At 35.3% G+C, this 19,329-nt stretch overlaps 1 protein-coding gene across 6 annotated transcripts in view; it reads left to right on the top strand.

Annotated features, from left to right (window-relative positions):
* The window catches only part of MEF2C (myocyte enhancer factor 2C), a 164,831-nt gene that overhangs the window by 132,919 nt on the left and 12,583 nt on the right, over window positions 1–19,329 (top strand). For all 6 annotated transcript variants that reach the window (XM_063087355.1, XM_063087353.1, XM_063087359.1 and 3 more), the window contains 2 exons: window positions 1,525–1,572; window positions 18,059–18,231. In XM_063087355.1, coding sequence (XP_062943425.1) covers window positions 1,525–1,572; window positions 18,059–18,231 — 221 coding nt within the window. The remainder of the gene's footprint in view (window positions 1–1,524; window positions 1,573–18,058; window positions 18,232–19,329) is intronic.

Below are 19,329 nucleotides of genomic sequence, written 5' to 3'. Positions count from 1 at the left end.
AATGCTTACTGTTCAATTCACAATGACCGAGAGAAAAGAAATTATTGCTCATCAAAAGCTCAACTATTCTTCGTACTCAGATCAAGCAAAACATATTACGACGTACTGTATTGAATATGTGTCTACTTCACTGAATTTAAAGAAACTTGAAGGGAAGAAGGTCCTCTTGATTTGCTGGGCTCATAGTAGGAACTAAGTCAATGTGTATTGAAACTAACTAAACCATTCCTTCATATTTCCAGAAGCAGCAGGAAAATTTATTGTGTTTCCAAATCATATATAGCAATTCAATATATAGAATGTTATATATTAACATTCTATTTTTAAGAAAGGACTCCATAGGAAAATTTTAATATGTCTTAGCCACACATAATTATGTTAAAAACAGTTTATTTATGGAAGAATTTTTCCTTTAGAATACTTAAATATCTGTCTTGTAATCAGAACTCATACATAATTTTTTTTAATTACAGAAACTGTATATAGAAAATACAATCAAAATCAGCCAAATAAAATATCTTGATAAATAAGGAGTCTGGAAAATGTGTACAAAAGACTTCATTATGCCATTCTCTCTAGTATTTAATATGTTTGAAAATTTTTATATGAATTTTCAATAATCATATGTATTTCTTTCAGATTATACTCAAATGCAGTTGAATTTCATGTTCATTCATTTTTTAAAATCTTACACTTTATCTTCCAAATATTATTTGATTGGAAATAATAAACATTTTCTTAAAATGTAATGCACATTTTCTTCTAATTCCAAAACCTGAACCAACTAATAGTTATAAGTATCACCTAGAAGTCTCACAACTAATAATTCTAAGTTTCACTTAGAAGCAATTAGAAAACTAGATGATATTCTCACTACTATTCTTTTGGCTAAATCTTGTTCCTTAAAAACTAAAAGTAATTATTATATTCAATATCTTATTAAAACATCTCAATTCTCATAAACAAACATTGATTGCTGGATTTTAATGCACATTCTTAAGTTAGCAATGAATAAGCATACCTTTCTAAATTTGTGACCAGTGAAAACTTGTTTTATTGTGTCAGTAAGTAAAACTTGAGCAGTAAATGTCAGTAGCTTCATGAAATGATCAAAATTCTGGGCAATTAGCATTGCACAAAATTAATGGTATAAAATATATTTACAAAGGACTAACATCAAATGTGTGGTTATCTGAGAATATAGTAGACCTTACTCTTTTTTTACTTTCTATAAAATGTCAGCTTAAGAAAAACCTAGACTTGGAAATAATAAAAATGCAGAGACCGTTCAAAGACAGGATTTTAAAAATGTAATCTTTCTGTAAAATGTCAGCGACTGAATGTATTTTTAACATTTGAGCACAGCATGTCACAATAAAACAAATGTCAGCCATCTGACTTAGGTAGTACTTTACAAGTTTATGACTCTTGGAAGAGGACAAAATACTGAGGTTGCTAAAGGTAAAGTGTTTTGTTCTGTGGCCTTTAGCTTTTCATTTTCTGATCTTCCTCTTTAATCCATAGGTGGTCTGATGGGTGGAGACCTCACATCCGGTGCAGGCACCAGTGCAGGTAAGCACAGACTTCCATTCTGTAGTATGTATCATTGTTCAGAGTTCTTCTACCAGGTGATTTCCAGGAAGTAAGTCTTTTGAACAAAGTAAGTTGAGAGGTCTGTGAGAGGCATGGAAAAATGGCCCCAAGAATTTCTAAAGCACTTTTCTGAAGCAGGAGTGGTTAAATAGTTACTTATAAGAAAGCTATTTATTAACCAGAGCCTTTCTTAATAAAATTTCAACTGGTCAGCAGAGAATTGAGGGCTCTGATCGAATCAACTTAATCCTAGATACCATCCCTGGACACAAGAGTGTCTTTTTAGCAAGCCATACTTTTTGTGCTCTTTGTTAATCATTTCACATTAAATGTGAGTCATTTTCCACCCAAAGAAGTACTGAACTCCTGTGCATTTCTAAAGGAGAATACATTTTAAAAAAAGAGGGAGTAAGATTATAACCATTCAACAATACTATTAATAAAATAAAAACCACATTTTGCATTAAAATGAGCTCTTAGAGAACATGAATATAACGTACCCTCAAAAAGTCCCCTAATTATATTTCAGATCTTGAGAACTTTTTACACTGTTGTCAATTGTCTCATAGTCACATTTCTCCAGGAATCCATATTAACTTACAGTATTATGATTATTGAGATATTGGTGTGATTTTCAATGCACAGACAAGATTGCACAATACTTTTAAATGCCAACTGCAGTTCACTATTGGCATAACAAGTAACCATGGTAATTTCTGCAGCTGGAACATGCTATACATTTAAAATAGTAGGAGGCAGACATGAATGACACAAGGTTATGTTTGAAATGTCAAAAAAAATCAAATTTATTGAAATATCTATGGACAGCCTAATTAAAATATTTTGCCAGGGTGAAATAATAGCCTGCTAATTATACGAAAGAAGACCAAGAAAATTGGCATACAAAAACATTTTTATAAATATATTCGTTTGGGGGTAGTTTTTCTCACTTCCGATGATGGCTGTTCACTAATTCAGTGAGTACTGAAGAAAAAGTATTAGAACTACACAGTGAATTAACAAACAGGATGAATAGCACTAGCTTCCTGTCTTACATATCTTTTGAAAATTAGGTAGAGTCTTATTAAGGAGTGAACTCAATGTAGTATTTTTCTGGACACTGAAACAAAATGGTCATTTTTTCCCCTCAGAAAATTCTTTTTGGTTTGTAACCTCAATATTAGAGAACCAGACCAAATCCAGACCGATGCTTCTTGGATTCAAGTACCTGCCAAACACCGTGGTTAGGGAGAATAGTGAGGACTAAGAATTGGGTGGTCACAAAGACCAAGACATAATATAAGAAAAATAGTTTAGATGTTATGGTATTTTATCCAATATTTCACTGCACCAGTTTGCTTGCTATTTTGGGAACAGCAAATAGTGGTGTTCAAAGTTATTAAAAGTAGTAAAAAAAAAAAAATGTGGAGGAAAACATGGGTTACTTAGCTTTGATGGAAGTGACCTCATGTTACTGCTTGGTAGCTAGAATGCTTTAGAATACTATATTGAAAATAAAAAGTGTTTGGTTGGTGAATTATGCTGTCATAGTTTATTTCCTGACAGTCTGGTAAGTTTAATGGTTCTCTAGGGATAGGAAAGACATTCAATCTTGTAAACACAAAAGTTTGCCACATACAGGCTATAGCATTGTTGAACGCTAACAAAATCTTATGAGCTTAGCAAATTTATCCTCTACCTCAGGACCTCTGCTGTAGGCGTCAGAATCTTCTAATTCAAAAATAGAAGAAAAAGGAAAAGACACTCAATTGCTCCATCCTGACCGTAGTAAATACTATATTTTGTAGCCATTAACATACAGTTTTCACAGTTTCCATAGAGTTTTGAAAGTTACCCACTTTTTAAAAATAGAGGAAGAAGCCCTTTCTAACTCTGGTTCTAAGAAACACCTGTTTCAGATGCCACTTAGTCTTGAACTTAGCTGTCACGTACTGCTCATATGCTCAGCTGTTTTCCCCTCCTTTCTCATGCCAACCAGGATCATATGTTGAAGCTGAATATATCTGTGCTGATGTCAGAGAATCATATAACACCAGGGGGAAACAAGGCCAGCCAGAATCTACTCTACATTTTCAGAAAAGAAAACTAAAGTGAAATGGCCAAAAGATATCTTCCAAATTTTGAATATTGTCATTGAAATTCAAAATCTCACATAAATTTAGAAACTCTGAGGCCAAGTGGCAAGACTCTGCCATCAAGTTAAACACTTTTTAGCCTTTGTAGTTTTTTCAAAATCAAGTCATCTCAACTTGTGAAAAGGAGATAGTCTCATGAGGGAAGGAAATGAACTTAACTTTTATTGTGTGCCTATAAATACCGAAAGATCAAAAGTGTGAGCATTCTCTTTCTCAGCTCAGCTCCATCATAAAACGTAGCATCTTTCCTGTCCAGTCTCTTGAGCCATTCCTATCCCTCATACCATCCTTCAGTGAGTCACCAAGTCTTACCAAGTCTGCTTCCAAGGTATTTCCTAAATCTACCCCTCTCTCTCCATTCCCATCCCACTGTCCTGACTTAGGCTTATACCAATACCCCAGGACTGGTTACAGAGCCTCCTGCTACATCTCCCTGCTTTACACTGCATCCCACTCCAGTCTCCCCATGACTGAGTGGTCTTTCTCAAAGCCTTAAACTAATTGTAGGTCATCATTTACATGCTGAAAATCCAGCAATGGCTTTTCAATTCTTCCAGAATTAACCATCAGCCTCTTATCTCTGGCCCATCCCTACTCCCCAGTCTTACCTTCTTTCCTTCTGCCACTGCCTTCAGAACTCTACACTCCAACTCTACTAAGAGCAAACATTTCTATCACTCTTACTAAGGGTTTCACTAAAAGTAACTTATTTATTCTCATAACAGTTCTTTAAAGTAGACGTTCACATTATGTCCTTTCTACAGATGGGGAAATTGGGGCACAGGGAAGTTCAATAATTGCCCGAGGTGGTACCCAGGCAGTCTGGCTTCACAGTCTGTCTCTTAAGTGCTGCACTGTGCTGCCACTTTCCAGAGAGTGTCAAGGCCTCTTGCCTTTACCTGTGCATTCATAGCACTCCTTTCCTTCATGCTACTGAGCACTCTTTTTCAGGACATCTTTTCTTGACTCTTCCAGAGGAGTTATGCACCTTTTCTTTGTGCTCACATGGAAGTCTGTGCCAACATTAAGTATTATAAACGCAATGTCTAGGCATGTCTCTCTCCTGGGCACTTAGCTCTCTGGGGGCAAACTGTATCTTATTTAGCTTGTATTCTCAGCTCAACAGGTAAGAGTTAGCACACAGCAGATATTCAGGTAACAATCATTGACTGAGTAAAGGAAAAGTTGATCTTCTAAACTTAACGTTTTAATAGTGTTGATGTAAAGTGGTAAGAGCAGTTCAAAGAAATTATGTAATTTTAAATACAAAAAGATATACCTTGATGTGTAATTCACAAGAATAATATATTCTTCTGATACTGTATATAATGAATGTCTAATTAACTATTTGATTAAGTGGCTGAGTACCAGTGGCCAATAAAACAAAGTGTTACTAATTTTACTATTATTCTTTAGTGGAAAACCTAAAGAGGTGATTTATAATAGTAAATGAAATGTGGGTTGGTATCTGAGACCATCACAAATCACCTCTCAAAACAATGAACCTCTCTTTTATCCTCAATTAAATTGAAATAATTTCAAAAATGAAGGCAAATGATAATAAATAAGTAACAGGATGGGGTTGCACTTTTGGTACAATGGAAATATACAGAAAGTCGTTATAATACATTAGTAATAGTGACATTTCTAGGTTTCAGTTGACAGTTATTCATCCACAACTTAAGCCTTTCCTCTCAACAACCAAAATGAAAATTCACTACATTTAAAATTACATTTTCTCATATCTCTGTACATTAAAGCTTTTAACATGCTAATCTGTGTGGTTACTGATGATTGTAAGATCAAGTTCAGTTGAGTTTTTGTATTCATTAAATTTAATGGTAATAACCATTGGCACAGCAATGCTTTGTGTCGGATTATTCACTATCTTATTGCTACCCTTTGTTTTCACTTTGATAATATGGTTGGCTTTTATTGAGTGGAAAGTACCAGTATGCTCAAGGATGTACTGATTCATGGTTGAGATCAAAAGAAAGAAAAGAAAGAGAAAAAAAAAAGAAAAGAAAAGCCTTTAGGAATTGATCTGAACAATTAAGAGAATTTTATAATCTACATAGCTGTTTGACAATAACGCAAAGGAGATTTATGCATATTGGTTAATAATTTTAATTGGCATTTATTGTAAATTAGATATAATTTTTTTTATATAAAAAGAAACTAACAACTGTTTCCTTATTTTGATTGTTAATTGTTTACTATTTAATGCATTTGGTTGTCAAGCATTGTCACTTCTGGAATGCTTAATTTATAGCAGCTAAATACGTGGAGACTGAGCAGTGAATAAGGAGACCTGTTTTCCTGACTCTGGGAAGACTCCATCTAGCAAGTCCTTAGATCATGATTTAGCACCTTTGAACTTAATACTCACATTGGAAATAAAACACAAATATCTTTATAATAATAAAACTTTACATGGATGATTTTTCTATGTAAGTCATCTAGCATTGAAAAAGAAAAATCTAGCATATTACAAAATGGAACTAGGTAGAGAGAGGAAAGACCACACAATGCTTAATTTTTCTGTACCAATGCCATTTTTTTGCAAGTATTTGTTTTTGAGAATACTTATCAAAAAGTTTTTGTCTGACTTTCTTATCAGCCAAAGACTTCTCTGCATTTCTTACTCAGTGATTTTAAATATGAGTGATTAAAAATTCAGTCTAAAAAGACTGGATTTGACAAATTTCTGTTTTTGTTGACTAACAAAACACTAATTCAGATTGCAATATTCAAGAAAGGAAGAGGGATACCATTTAATTGCTCTCAAATAAGAAAATTTTTTGTATAAAGACACAATTTTTGTATTACCTATTGAAATATTATTAAGCAAAAAATGAAAAAAAACTAGGTTAATAGTTGGATTCTGTTTTTAAAGTATTATTCTGTTAATTTGAATTGTTCTGAAAAAAATTCTGAATTCATTAGCAGTTTCACCTTGAGAGGTCACCCAAAACATAAATAAAGACCCAGCAGCATTGCTATATTATCATCTATGAAATTAAGTAACAGTGATATTTTTCACCCAAACCAAGGTTATCAAGACTTATTAAAGGAAAAAAAATAATCCTCTAATTGGATGATCTACAGCACGTGATAAACAGCTGCTGCCAAGAAAATCGGTGTCCGGTTCTCATATGCAAGACCTGGCAGATTGTAGATAAATTCTCTTGGGGCCTGTGTTGAAGTGGGAAAGGCAGGTCGAAGAGAAGACAGATGAAAAATGTTACAGGTTAAGTCAAGAATGTTGTAAAATCTGCCTTCAGCCCCTTTGGTTTGACTTAATTCATAAGGAGTTTGATTTCCAGAGGGAAAAATAAAATTTCATATTATAACTTCATAGAGACTTCAGACCCCTTCGTTTAACAAGATTTCTGACTTCACACATTATATCCTTTTTACCCTCTATCCTTCTATTATATTCAGTAAAGCAATGCAAAAATTGGCCTCTTCATTCATGTCCCATTGATTTATCCTAAGAGTGTGACTGATAATAAAACTTTGGTCATTTTTAATATTAAATTTAAGCCGTTAATTCCCCCCCACCCCTAAAATATTAGCTTAGTTTTACTCAAAATAAGTCTTTTTTTTCACAGTAATCTTTTTTCCATGTACACTGTTGGGTTCTTTCTTCCCTATTTTTGTCATTACCATAAGATTTTGTTTGTAGATTACATAGAAAGGAACGCATTTTTTTTCGTAATCATCAGTGATGTGAAATTGTGCTTCAGTAGACAGCAGATGCTGGACGAGGGATGTGGTTAAAAAACCCCTCTTTTGGAAATCAATTTTTTACCTACCAGGGACTTTCTCACTCGGGGCTTCAAGGCTGTCAGCCAAGAGTATAATTTACTGTTTTTAGAAAAGTCTTTGCCAATCACTTAAACTTTGCAGTTAGACTTACATAGTACGTTTCAGTTAAATTTCTTTTTTTTTAATTTTATACATTTTTTATTGAAGCATAATTAATTATACATATTTGGGGGGTACAGCATGACTACCATCACCTGTGTATGACATGTGATATCCAATCAATATTATTCACATATTCATTATCACAAATCGTAATTACTCTTTGAGCCCCTTACCCAATATCTTCCCAATACCCCTCTCCCTTCCCTCCCCACCTCTAGTAATACAACTGAATACAGTCTCATATTTGAAAGATATTTAACTACTTTAAACTAAAGGAAACTAACTATATTGTACCAAAACCTTAAATAAATAGTTTCAATTTATAATCCACAGATGTGTCCATGGGATGCTAAGTGTTCACTGGATTTGTTTACTGTTTCTCCATTTCAGTTGTTTTCACTGAACTCAATATTTAAGTGTTAACTGTTTTTCTAGATACCATGTCCTTCTTTTGCAATTTCTTGGCCTTAGAGTCCACTCACCACCTACAGTTATGATAAAGAACTGATTATGTTGTATTTGAAGTGTGGTAGAAGAAAAAGTCCTGCAATACTAGTATAGATTATCATAATATAGTAGTAAGAGCAAATCTAAATCTATGGTCAACTCAGATATTCAAACATGATAACGTTAATTCATGTAACAACCATGAAAAAGTAATCTTTAATTGGCTCATTGAAAGCAACTCATTGAAAACTATAAAATCTTGGAGCAGAATTTTTGCTCAAACAGTATGGGAAAATATTCCAGAGGCAGATATTCAGAATAATAAAATAAGCAAGGAAAGTATGTAACATACAAGTTATTTTAGGGATGGCATTATTGCCCTTGAAAACTCTGTGAATTCCTTTTTTTTCAGGATTGTTGTAAGAATTAAATGAGATATCAATGCAAGATATTTAGCACAGTTTCTACACCAGGATAAGTGCTTGTCAGTAAGTGTTAGTTATTAGTAGTATTAAAATTATATCCTTGGTTTTTAACCAAAAAAAATAACATTTAGTTTAATGCAGTTTCAGTAATATTTATTAAATGTGCAGTGCATGAGTGGCAGACCCATAGGCTTCACAGAGGTGTCCAGTGTGGCCCCATCCTCAAGGGTGGGAGTGAAGCAGATAACATTAATAAATCTGGGGCAGGATGTGAGAGCAGTAGAGTGTAGTTCAACACATTTCACTTTGAACATTATGAACTTCTGATGTACTCGCAGCAGTTGTGTAAATGTTAAAACCACAAGTAATTATTCTTTCTCTTCTGTCATGTTCTCTCTAATTTATACTGTCTCAATATTTTTGTTTATAAAAATGACTGAAAGAATGAACGATTGCATCAATAATGAACTCCCCCTCATTTTTAGCAAAGAGACAGGCCCAAAATCACAAGAAGTGAACAATTAAATGAGTCATAAATCTATCATTCATTGTTAAGTGAAATTTTTCAAAGATAGCAAGGTTCAATATCATTTTTATGGTACAATTAGAAACTATCCCTTCAGTAAATCAGTACCCAAAGCAGAAAGAGATTTTGAGTGTTTTTGTTCCCTGGAAACATTAGATTGCCAATTTCTTCCTTATTTGCAATGGAACCTTTACCAGAAAGAGAAAAAAAAAAAATACAAGGGTGCATGCTAAATCTCAAACATCTGGCTTTTGTAACAACGGAGTGGAAGCAGCCTGCATTTTGGATTCAAATTAAAGTTCACCCACCTACTGACAGAGTGATCTCAGTCAAGTCGCAAATGCTTCATAAGACTCAGTTTCCTCATCCGCCAAAAGTTGGGATGATCATGGCTGATGCACATGACTATTAGGACAGATGAAAGAGTCGTTTGCCAACACAAACTTACTTTGTGACAAAGACTATCAATCTTTGGAAAAACTACTTAGTAGTAATAAAAATTCTTTACTTCTGCCTCACAATCCAGGTTATGTTATGTGCTGTATATTCAAAGTTCAATATCTAGTTGATAGATACACTATTAATTTCATAAAAGTTCACCAAACAAAACACAGCCCAATAACCATCAAGGATAAGTTACCTAGATATGAAATCCCTGAAGCTGTGGTCCAGCATCAGGTGACATGGTCAAGCAGAAGAGACAATCCCTTTTTAGAATGTCTGCTGCCCCTGAACGGGTACAGCCAAGAATAGTCTTGGCTTTGGTGTATCGTTGGGGTATTTTTCTTAGAATATACCACAGAAGGCACTGAGGTTTCACAGCAGTTTCTTCATAGTCTGACATTATGCATTATTATATTATTTCCCTAAGAAACCCCCAGAGAGAGTGGAGACTTGATTTTGTGTGTAAGGATCTGTAATCAGGAGTCTTTAGCAGGATAAGAATCAGAAATCTGATTTTCCCCATTCTACATTAAACAGATTGAAATTTTTATCATTCCCAGATTTCTGACCCCTGAATATTCTGTGGTTGCCTTTTCTCTTAGAGCTATCCCATGAAAAAGATCCCCTTTTCCCTCAAAAAAAAAAAAATTGATTGTGATTGACAACAGCTGAATAACTTATAGTTCCTAGCATTTTTAACAGGGTTCCGGGTAGTCGGGGCAGAGTGAGTATAGGACTGCAGTCTAGAAGGTCATATTTCTTCACTAAAAAAAATTTTAACAGTGTCATTTCCAATGGAGCAGGGGGTTGTATGAATAAGTTTACTATATACAATTTAAAGTAATTTTCTGTGAAAATACATATGTTCATTTGAGTCACAAAACAACATCCTGATTTTGGAAACTAACTTCTAATCTTAAAACTTTGAAAAAGTCAAATGTAAAATTACTTGATGGCAATAAGCATTCTTATGTGTCATCTCCTGTTTAACAGAACATATACTGTAAATATTTTTAGAATTGTTCTAATAAAAAATCAAAGTGGGTAAAACATCTTGTTGAAGAAAAAGCAACAAATCAATACATCAAAGATCCAGATATATATGTTCAGCTTAATGTTTTCCTGCAGCAGTTGCTCCAAATTCCCAAAAACCAGATACCATTAACACATTAATAAGCAAAGCAATTTTATACACCTATTTATTAGAAAATATGATATTTTCCATATAACAGCTAACCACGGGTATTAGAAAATAGTAGATGTAAAATAAAATGTAAATATAAAATACTCAACTGTCATGTTGAGTGGTTCTGATAGAAGCTGGTCCCTTATATTGACAGTAAGTAAATAAGCATCTTTACCTTCTGAGTCTATTACAGGGAAGATTATTGACTAAAATATTCCAAAATCTACTTTTAAAAGCATATTTAATGATCCACTTGAAATAGCACACTGAAAGTTAAACAGTTGCTCTGGTGTTCAGTCTAGCTAAACCCAATATTTTCTATTTGTAAATATTTATTTATCCAGGAGACCAGAAATGTGGTTTGGCACGTCACCATTCTGTGCCTCTTTATATGAGTTCAGCATCTTCTGAACCAGATCTACTATTTGTGATGTCCAAGTTGACCACGTAATGGGTCCCTCAAACTTCCGCATCACCTCTGGCTTAGGATAACCTTTGAGTCTCTCATCCCTGGTCTTACACACTATTTGTTTCCTCTCTTCCTTTGTATTCCCATAATTTTACGATGAGACTTGATACAGAAGAGCTTTCAAAATCTCAGAATGTGACTGATTTTCAAGGAGCAACATAGTGGTGTACTTCAGGGCATGGACTCTGGACACACTGCTTAGCTCCACCAGTTGAGAGCTGTTTTACATTGAGCAAGTTCCTGGACCTCTCTGTTCTTCAGTTTTCTCCTTATGCAACCAAGAGATACTAGTAGTACCTCACAGAGCTGCCCTTGTGAGGATTAAAGGTGTTTATATGCACTGATGATATCAAACACTTATATAGCAGTTACTAGGTGACTGGTACTGTTCTGGGCAGTTAATGTATATGGTTGATGTTGTGAGTACTCGTATTATTGGTAAATAACAATATACAAAGTGCTTGCAGTTGTTAATATTGATGCACCATCGTGTTGGTGATGGCTTCCTCAGGTGAGTACCTGAGAGTTTCTAATTCTAATTACTTTTATGCTTCTCCCACACAAATGAAATAATTACTTACATTGAGAAAACGAAGGCTCAGTAGGGTTGAAAGAATTCTAATGGAGACACCATGATTAGAACCTGGACTTATCTGCTTTATCCTCCTTGGTCCTCAACTCCTGACTGCTTTGAAAATCTTTCCATCTCTGCTGCCTCATTCAGACCTCTTTCCTCACGTGTTCTATATCAGGCACATCCTAACTAGCTTCCCTAAAAGCAGTCTTAACCCCCTTTTATCTCTTATTTCCATTGCCACGATTGTTATTTTCTTAACACACAGAGTGAACAAAGCTAATGATTCACAAGCCATCTTTGGCTACTCATTTTCTGTAGGATAAAGCTTGGTAAAAGTATTGTATAAAGTCTACAGTATAACATTGACATGACCTGAGAAGTTTAAGTTAGCCAAGCTTATTTTTCCAGCTTCTAAAAACTGCGTACTCTAAAACACCAGGTGTTTCATCTTCATAGGAATGCTCCACCTTCTCAAATACAGTTGCAACCCTGACATCTCTTTGTCCTGAATTCCCTCTCTCCAAAAAGTCTCTCTGAACCATCTGATAAAATCCTGTTTACTCTTAATTGCCACCCTCCCTTCATTCTTCTTCCTAGAATATCAGGCAGCCCATCTATATTAATCCATTCCTGTTGCTTATAACAAAATACCCAGAACTGAGTAATTTATAAAGAAGCAATATTTATTGCTTACAGTTTAAGAGGCTGGGAAGTCCGAAGTCCGGGGAACACATCTAGTGAGGGCCTTCTTTGGTGCTGGCTTTACAGCAATGCAAGGGTCTCACATGGCAGAAAATGGCAGAGCAGAGAGAAACAGAGAGACTCACGTGTTGTCCTTTTAAAACCCTTAGAACCATGCCTATGACCACCATTAAACAATTCGCTAGGGGAGTGTCCTCACAATCTAATCACCTCTTCAAGGTCCCACCTTTCAATTACTGTAATAGTATTAACCACCCTCAATAGTCACAGTGGGGATTAAGCATCAATGACTTTGGGGGGCCATTCAATCCACTGCACTATCTTTTGGTGAAAAGTTCTGTGTGAGTCCATTATTGAGATTTATTTTGATATAGAGACAACACAGTAGTGTTTATGGCAATAAACACTCGTCAGTGTAGGAGAAAAGATCAGTGTCTTGTTAAAGTTTTCATTCTCATTAGGGAACATTTCTACCTTATTTGATTTACCACTTGCAGCTAGCTAAGGCAGTGTGCTGTGAATTAACAGGTGCAACAGGTAAAAAAGAAGCTCCAATTAACTCTCTATAAACAAATTTAGTAGGTGGGCACTTGTATGATTTCCTGACTTTCATATTACATGATTGATAAGCAGTTTGTCTCAATGGCGTACTTGGTCATCAATTTGCAATCATTATCTAAAATAGAAAATTTTCTGAAGTAGCGTAAAGAGGAGATAACCCTGAATGTTTGGATTTAATAAGTTAGTCATTACCTTTTCAGTTCTCACCTTTCCACCTTCAGTAACTTAAACTTTAGTGCTGCTCCCGAATAATTCTTATTTTTTTAGCATAGTCTATATATCTGTTTCTGAAATGTTTGAAGAACTAGTACTTAGTGTAGTGTCACTGCCTCTAATTACAGCAGGCGTTTAGAGCAGAGCAAGTTCAATGTGGGCTGAAGTTGTCTGAAAGGCATCATGAAAGAATTGGGACTTTAACTGATCCTTAAAAGATGAACTTGAATTAAACAGTAAAGCGAACACTGCCGGTTATTGAACTGCTAGAGCAAAGGCTCAGGCGTATTCACAGGACTGTAAGCCTGGCTGTGGCCACTGCAAATTAGGTGAAATAGATAGAGAGGGTCAACTATATAGACAGTCCTGAGAGCCACGCAGGGCACTGACCCAACTGTGTTAAGCATTGTGTAAATGTGATGGAAGTGTCAGTTTAGAAAGATTTTCCTGGGTGAGTTGGTTAATATCACACATGTATCAAAAAGTTTGCATACAGCTTCACACCTTCCTGAAGCTTGTTTTAAGGCCTGGTGAAGAACGCTTCGACTAGAGACCGGGGCCCAGATAGGGAGTTACTGAAAGACCTAGTCAAATGGTAGTGAAAGCCCTAGTCTAGGATGGTGGCAGTGGAGATGGAGACAAGCATTTTTGAAGAAAACGATATTTGGTATCTCATTGGATATGGAGATGGAAGAAGGGTGAGGGAATGGTCAGAGATGACAATTTGGGAGATTAAAAAGAAAAGATTGAATCAATGGAAATATTAGCCGTGGTATGTAAGACGGTTTCTGTTTTGTACTTATTAATTTTATACTTGTATTTATAATTACAAGTCCTGGAAAAGAAAAAGAAAGAGTGAAAATACTCATAATGCCTAAACATCAAAATGAAAGAAAGTTTCAGAACTTGGAGCTCAGAGATAGATGCTCAGTTGAGCTCTGTGAGACAAGGCAAAATGCCCTCCTCATAATATGCTAAGCCAGGAATATGTTCTTTGAATTTACAACTTCTTAAAATAGGAGTCAATAAAATAAATAAATAAAAAGCAGCAAGTGTTTGCAAGTTAACTATGGGGAAAAAAATTCCTTTTCTCCTAACATCACATTTCAAATTTCCTATATTTATACTAATTTTAATGAGTTTTTACAAGCTTATAACCAGTACAGGTAGATTCTGTTATCCTTTATGTAAGTTATATTTTGGACACTTAAATGGTTTTATTTTATGTGAAACAATATTTTTAATCAAATGAAACTATAAAACAAACTGACTCTAAAGTTGGTCTGTACTTCATTTTCTTATAATCTATAATCAGGAAATCCATTCGCTCATGCTTTATAATTTTTGTGCTTTTAAGTGGCCAGGGGAATGTGACATCTGCGTACAGTCACGTCTAAATCGATCATTCTCCAGGCGGAGGGTAATTTTAAAACATAGCATGAGGAAAGGTTGAATCAGTGTATTAGAAGGTTGTTGAGAAGGTGGTGTTCGCCACCTCCCTGGCCCCTGAATTTAAATGAGACCATTCTCTTTGGTGAATTTCTCTTAGGTGGGACAACAGCCTCAACACAGGCCTCAGCGTTCTCAGTGAGGAGGAGGCTGCGGTTTCCCGGCCGGTTTAAATGCAGGCTCTTCTTAGCAGTAAACCACACGCATGTATTCATCATTGATTTTCAAATGATAGGTTTCTATATCACTGGTTTAGGATCCACAGTCTTGCATTTCTGAATCTATATTATGCCAAAAGAATAACAATTTGGTGGCTGGAAACAGAAAAATGGTTATTATACGGCTCCAAAATGCTAGCTGGCACAATATGCTAAAAACAGCAGAAATGCACCGGTAAAAAGCAGAATTTATTTGTTCTTAAAAATAACTTTATGCTCTAAAAATACAAATTTAAGAAGTGTCATCATGGTTCAAACTATTTTACATTCAATATGTAAACATTTAAAAATATGTGACTAACCTTCTAAACTGGCATAATTTCTAAATAATAGAAAATATTCCAAAAGAAAAAGAAAAATAGAATGCTTTTTAAATCTTTTTTTTTTTCAGTTTTGAGGTATTTATTGGATGAAAAATTATAAGGCATGTTTACTTTTTTTTTCTTTGCCTACTGCTGTCCCAAATTATTGTTTAAAATGTGGGCAAAAAGTCGTAGGCTTTGCTGGAATTTCTCAGAGAATACTGTAGAAAATGTGTTTTTTTAAAAAAAAAAAACTTTTCTCAGAGCCTTCATGAAGCATTTCCATTTTTGCGCACTGGCCCGGTGCTTGTCATATCACAGCACAACACATTTCACGAAGCGGTTTTACTTCCTTTTAGCAAAATAACTCCTCCATGCAAACCAGTATCGGCATCTACCGAGCCGGGGTTTTAGTTTCTTCTGATCTATTCAAGCTTCATTGCACTGCTTAACTGACTTTTTTTTCCCCTTCTTTTGAAATTACGCAGCTAATTTTCCATTTGATTGTTTATTTAAACCAGATCTCACGCAGCTTAATAGATAAGTGACATATGTATTCAGTGTCTCTGTCTAAACTCAAGCTGACTGGGAAGTATAGTGCAAATTTTGTCTTGATTTTCTCATTCCCTTTTTACCTAGTAGGCTCTGTGAATTCAAACTAAGGCCCTAACATATTCGCAGTGATGATTCAATAAGACACATTAAATATAAAACTCCTCTGAGCATTTCTATTTTATCAAGAATTTTTCTAAGTGAACATAGTCTATATTTCTCCTTGTGAGGAAAGGTAAATGTATGCTTTCATTTAATAGCTTTTGCCACAGGACAATATCCAAATTAACTATACCAGAAAATGTTGGTTTTTGACATATTCAGCTGACCGTAGAGAATTTAGCTAATTTTCTGGAAGTTTTATTATAGAAGTGTTATGTTCAAATTCACCCAATGTTTCTTAGGCAACTACTGCATACTCGACACATGTTTTGGGGTTGTTTTGTTTGTTTTATTTTTGTGGGGTTTTTTCCCCAGTAACTTGGAGAATTTTATGCATAATCCAATTGACAGATTTAATCTTGTAGTTATTTGTTATATATTCAGCTTGTTTATTCATGCATAAAATGAGACAGGTAAATGAATGGGGTATGAAGGACAAATGTGCTTTATGCAGTGTGCCTCAAATATGTTTTAATTCAAAAGGTGTTCCCAAATATGCCTCCTGAAATATACCTGTGCTTTGCCTTCTCGATTCTTCATTGCTGCCACGTCAAGCCATCCCAGGAGTCTCCAGACTGGTCCATACTACCAGGCCTTCCTAATTCTGGGCTATCCCGATACCAGTAGATCTCTCTGACTTTCATGGGTCTGCATTTCCAATATAAAAACCCAGGACATTTCAGCCTAAAATTCAGGGTCTTCACAGCCCAACCTTTGTGTCCCCTGAGGGTCTCTACACCCCTCTCTCCTCCTGGGTTACCTTCTGAAGAGATTCCTCACAGTGTCCCTGACTATGCTCTGTAAATTCCTATCTCAACCTAGCTTATCTTCCTATCTCCTGTCTTTTGTCAAGGCCCACATTAATTCCTTACTCTTCCGTGAAGCCTTATTGGATAATCTCTTCCCTCCTGGGAACTCAGTGACACTTAATGTGGATCCCTCTGTGGGCATCTCACCTAGGCTGTCTCGTATCAGTCTGTACGTTTTCCACCTGTATGTACTGCATTATCACAAAGGGACTTCAGGGCCCTTCAGGACTGGAGCCTGGGCTTTGCATCCTCACGGGGGAGCACAGTGGATCATTCATCCAGGGGTAATAGATACTTGTGTTTTGCAATGATAACAATAACAATGAGGTTTAACTGTCTCCTTTCGAGAGCCTCAGAAAACAACTGTCTAGTTTTCTAGCAATGATTCATTAAACAGGTAGTTGGTTTCTCTTATTCTCCAATCAAAGGCAGTGGAGGAAGCCAGCAAATGACCTTCTGAGTTGCCTGTCATTCCAGTCCAGGTTGCATTTCCAATCAACTCTCTCTGTAGCTCTTCCTATCATATTTTGAAATATGAAAAATGGAGACCTTCAGACATCCATTTTTCTGTTAGTAGGAGGCTAAACATCAGAGACTTGAGAAAACCCTGTCTGTCTTTCCATTCGATGGCTGTTCCTGTGCCTTGGTGAATCAGCACTTTAGTGGACACATCGTCGCTTCATTCCAGCTCCTGAGACGGAGTCCTGCTTTTTGAAGTTCTGTGTGAGCAGGAAAGCAAGCCTTCGGGCTGATACACTGAATGTGGTGAGGAGGGCAAAGAAGACGGAAGAAAAACCGTAGGGAGAATTCACTCAGAGAAAAGGGGAACTGAACAGCAGAATGTGCAAGCGGCTTCCCCTCCTCCTGCATGTCCTAGAAATTACAGTCTCACTGGTATGCCCTTTATAAGGACACTCACACACACAAAATAAAACCCAAACCAGTGAACTGAAAGAGTGAGTCATGCCAACCAGGCCTCCGCCAAGCTAGTCAATTAAAGTGCAGGACCAATTCTGTGCTTTTCTTAGACCCTGCACAACTGTCTGACTTTCTTCCTGCATTTTTTTCATAAGGAAAAAAAAAATACTGATTTCTGAGCAAGTTGATGTATGTTAGCTCTCTTCTCATAGAAAGTTTTTAATCTTACTTCAAAATAATATTAAATAATGAACTGGGTTACTCTTCACATGGATGTTAAATCAGTCGTCCTGTAGTTTTTTGGTGTATATGTATTGTATGTCTTACCATGAGCTTTTCTCATGTGGTGTGTTCTTTAGAAACATATTTGAGTCTAGATTTCCTCCTAAGTGATTTTACTGTTTTTGCATTAACAGGGAATGGGTATGGCAATCCCCGAAACTCACCAGGTCTGCTGGTCTCACCTGGTAACTTGAACAAGAATATGCAAGCAAAATCTCCTCCCCCCATGAATTTAGGAATGAATAACCGTAAACCAGATCTCCGAGTTCTTATTCCACCAGGCAGCAAGAATACGATGCCATCAGTGGTAATGCAAAACTATATTTTAAATAAATATTGATAATGTTTTATATATGTTGTGCTATTTTTGTCTGTGTCTAACTGTAAGAATTACTTAAATTCTCCCAGAAAATTAACACATCAATGCTATTGATGACCCTGTTTGTATTTAGCTAGTATTTCTGATAACTGGTTTGCATTTCCTTTTTCCACTTAAAAAACAAAACCACAAAACCCAACATCCAATAAACACCACAAGAGGACTCCACAATAGGACTTTGTGTTCTGGGACAAAGAATACATTTCCTTTTAAGGTTTCCATTTATAGTTAGAAAAAAATCAGATTCTACCATTGGTCCAAACCATATGTCTCATAAGTAAAGTAATAGATAATAAGGTACTTTATAACATAATACTTTTACAGTGTTGAGCTATTTATGTCTTCAAGGTGCTGACAATGAAAAATACTTTCCATAATTTTTAAATGAACTTTCTCCTGTTAATTGGCAATTCCTTTCTTAGGTACATTGCAGTGGTAATACCTAATACATCACATGCCTGTGCACTGCTTCAATTCATCTTTCCATATAATGTACATACTTCATGAAAATAGCTCTCTTAAAAGCAAATTATGTTAAAATTCTAGGCATTTTGAGAACAAACTTTTTGGGGTTTTTTTTTTTTAACATCAAAAAGGAGTTATGGTACTTCTAAGAAAAAATAAATAAATAGATATGAAATATAAATTTAAATATACATAATATCCCCAGACCTGTCATTTCTCTTTCTCCTGGGTCTACATGCCTAAAATGAAGATAATATTGTGGAACCAGGCTCAACAACAGACTTAAATCAGTGTTCTCCAAATTAGTTTTGCTTAAGAGCAAGAACATTTAAAACCAAGATTCAGTAGACAAATTTAGATCATTCTACAAACACATTTCTTTTTTTTTTTTTTTTTTTCCTTTCTCTGCTGTGTGGCAAGCTTCAGGGTAAAACAGTCCTGCGAGTTGATTAGTTTATTATGGCACAGTGCAGATTAATTTTGAATATCTACCAAAAAAAATCACATAATATGCACTGTTCCCTTTGGAAAAGACTTGGGTCTAATAAATAAAACCTCCCA

The sequence above is a fragment of the Cynocephalus volans genome, chromosome 2 (genome assembly GCF_027409185.1).
Source record: "Cynocephalus volans isolate mCynVol1 chromosome 2, mCynVol1.pri, whole genome shotgun sequence".
NCBI lineage: Eukaryota > Metazoa > Chordata > Mammalia > Dermoptera > Cynocephalidae > Cynocephalus > Cynocephalus volans.
This window is presented reverse-complemented; position numbering and strand designations above follow the sequence as displayed.